Consider the following 2,395-nt stretch of genomic DNA (forward strand, 5'->3'; position numbering starts at 1 on the left):
TCTTACATTTAATCAGGGAATTAGAATAATAAGACATTTGGGCTGTTACAGAAGATATATATCGCACACCCCTACATCACATTAACGGGAAACAATCTAAATGGGCAACAGTTATTTGGGCTGGTGTTTGCTCACCATTGCACCTGCCACAGCATGCACCAGTGTTTCATATGACAGCAGAACTGCACTGCTGCTGTCTGACATCTCTCCTGCACGCTCTCTCTCTCTCGCCTTAGACTAAAAACCTTAGTTAGGTTTAGCCGTGTGAGGTACTTTTTACTATGGATGGATGCGCTTTATTTAACTTCTTTTGGACTGAAGCACTGCAACACCCGCTGACTGCCATTAAACAGCTTGGAAGATCAAAGACAAATTTTAATATAAATCCGACTGGATTCGTCTGAAAGAAGAAAGTCATATACACCTAGGATGCCTCAGGGGTGAGTAATTCATGGGCTAATTTTCATTTTTGGGTGAACTAACCCTTTAACCAACACATAAACATACTGTGTTTTTTAGAGGAGAAGTGGCATATCGGTACAATAACACAACAAAGGCAATGATATGTGCTCAAACTATGATGGAAAATAACTTTAATTTCTACCAAAACCATGTAATGAAACACCTTTTTCAAGATCTGAAATGATCAAATAAAAACTATTTTTAAAAAATGCAATCAAAAAAGAGCAAATAGCTGTCCCTGTTTATATCTCTACAAACTAACACTGATGGGAAGCAATAACAGCTGAGCTCACTCTGGACTTTAGTTTATGACAGTGATAATGGTGTCGTGTCCAGGCAGTGTGATTAGAGTTTGTCCTCCCTCAGACGCAGAGACAGAGCACGCGAGATGTCTGCAAAGATGGTCCTGTAATACTTCACGAAATATATGTACTTGCTGAAGAAGAGAGATCGATATTACAATCATGTCACGATATCACAAAGCAGCCATCGATGGCTATTTGGATCTTTTGAAAGAAGCCACCAGGAAAGATCTGAACACCCCAGATGAGGATGGCATGACACCCACTCTATGGGCAGCTTACCACGGACACATTGAAGCTCTGCAGCTCATATGCAGTAGAGGGTGAGCTCAGAAAACCTGTCTGCTCTGTACAAAACTTTCTGTACTGATCCTCTTCATTGTATCGATGGCTATAGATTTAACAATTGAAATCTATACATTTAGTTTTCAACCAGAATAATATAAAAATTAGTTCAAGTTAATGCTAAAGTTTTGCAATGGCTGTTACCTTGCTTGTATTTAGTTTTTTAAGCATTGACGACTATAGATATCTGTGTTACATATCAAACAGTCCTTTACTATACGCAAGCTGCGATCTATAATCTAGGATTTTACATTAATTGAATCGTGTGCGCTTGTAGAGTACTTCAGATCTTAAAAGTATATCGTAAAAAAACTGTACTTCCAGATAATATTAAAGAAATAAAATGCCACTTGAAGAGAGGCACATTCGTGACTATGTTTCTCAACACACTTAAGTTCACACATAATTATATTCTAAAGTATATTATTTCAGTGATAAGTACTTATTTCGAAAGTATGCTGAAGTGTACTTCTTTTATAATACATGACAACAGTTTTATGACCTTTGGGCGATTCCCTTTTTACTTGTGTGCTTTATGAGTCAATAATCACTCTTGTCTACAGCAAATCACATAAAGGTCTTATACTATGATTTAAAACAGATGTCATCATTAAAACACCACTGAAATATTCAGCATATTAGAATGACTCTACTGAGTCCACACTCAGATTTTCTCTCCTCTGTCCTCCTCTGACTTTCTTTCTCGCATGATTTGCTGTGTACATCATTTGTAAAATTCCCAGTGCTGACGCCAAGAGTTTAATCAGCCAAATTAGTTATGCAAATCTGGAACAATAGGCCTCTTCATCCTTCCACAGTTTGTCCAGCATAGAGTTTACTTATTCTGTGCAGAATTGGGGCTGATCTCACTCATGATATAGAGTATATAGAATGCCATGACTGGCTCTCAAACAGTACAGTGCACCTTTCTAACCCAGACGGGTGTTTCTTGAAAACCTGTGTCCATTTGCACCTTGTGTGTCTCGTCCACCTATGAACAGATGGTGTTTAGAGAGATAAGCTCTTGTAGATATTGTAATCAGATATTTTATGGGTGTCCCTGTGGACTTTTATTTTACAGCAGGTTACATATTAACTGTTTGCATGGTTATAGCATCATATTCATCATGGGAAATTATGTGAGGGTGGAATTTTAATTGCTGCTGAGGTGAGGTGTCTGAGAAGCGCCAAAGATTGTAGTTATTTTTAAATGGTAGTTTGTAAAGTGCCTGTATTATGTTCATTTACACATAATTTTACTTTTGGGCTTATTTACATGATTTAAA

At 37.5% G+C, this 2,395-nt stretch overlaps 1 protein-coding gene across 1 annotated transcript in view; it reads left to right on the top strand.

Moving 5' to 3' along the window:
• Nucleotides 1–798: 798 nt before the first annotated feature.
• Nucleotides 799–2,395, top strand: part of LOC107691246 (ankyrin repeat and SAM domain-containing protein 4B-like) — a 4,617-nt gene continuing 3,020 nt past the window's right edge. The window contains exon 1 of the mRNA XM_016489750.1: nt 799–1,087. Within this exon, the coding sequence (XP_016345236.1) occupies nt 927–1,087 (161 nt within the window). The 5' untranslated portion in view covers nt 799–926. The remainder of the gene's footprint in view (nt 1,088–2,395) is intronic.

Source organism: Sinocyclocheilus anshuiensis, unplaced genomic scaffold (assembly GCF_001515605.1).
Source record: "Sinocyclocheilus anshuiensis isolate Anshui unplaced genomic scaffold, SAMN03320099.WGS_v1.1 scaffold202, whole genome shotgun sequence".
NCBI lineage: Eukaryota > Metazoa > Chordata > Actinopteri > Cypriniformes > Cyprinidae > Sinocyclocheilus > Sinocyclocheilus anshuiensis.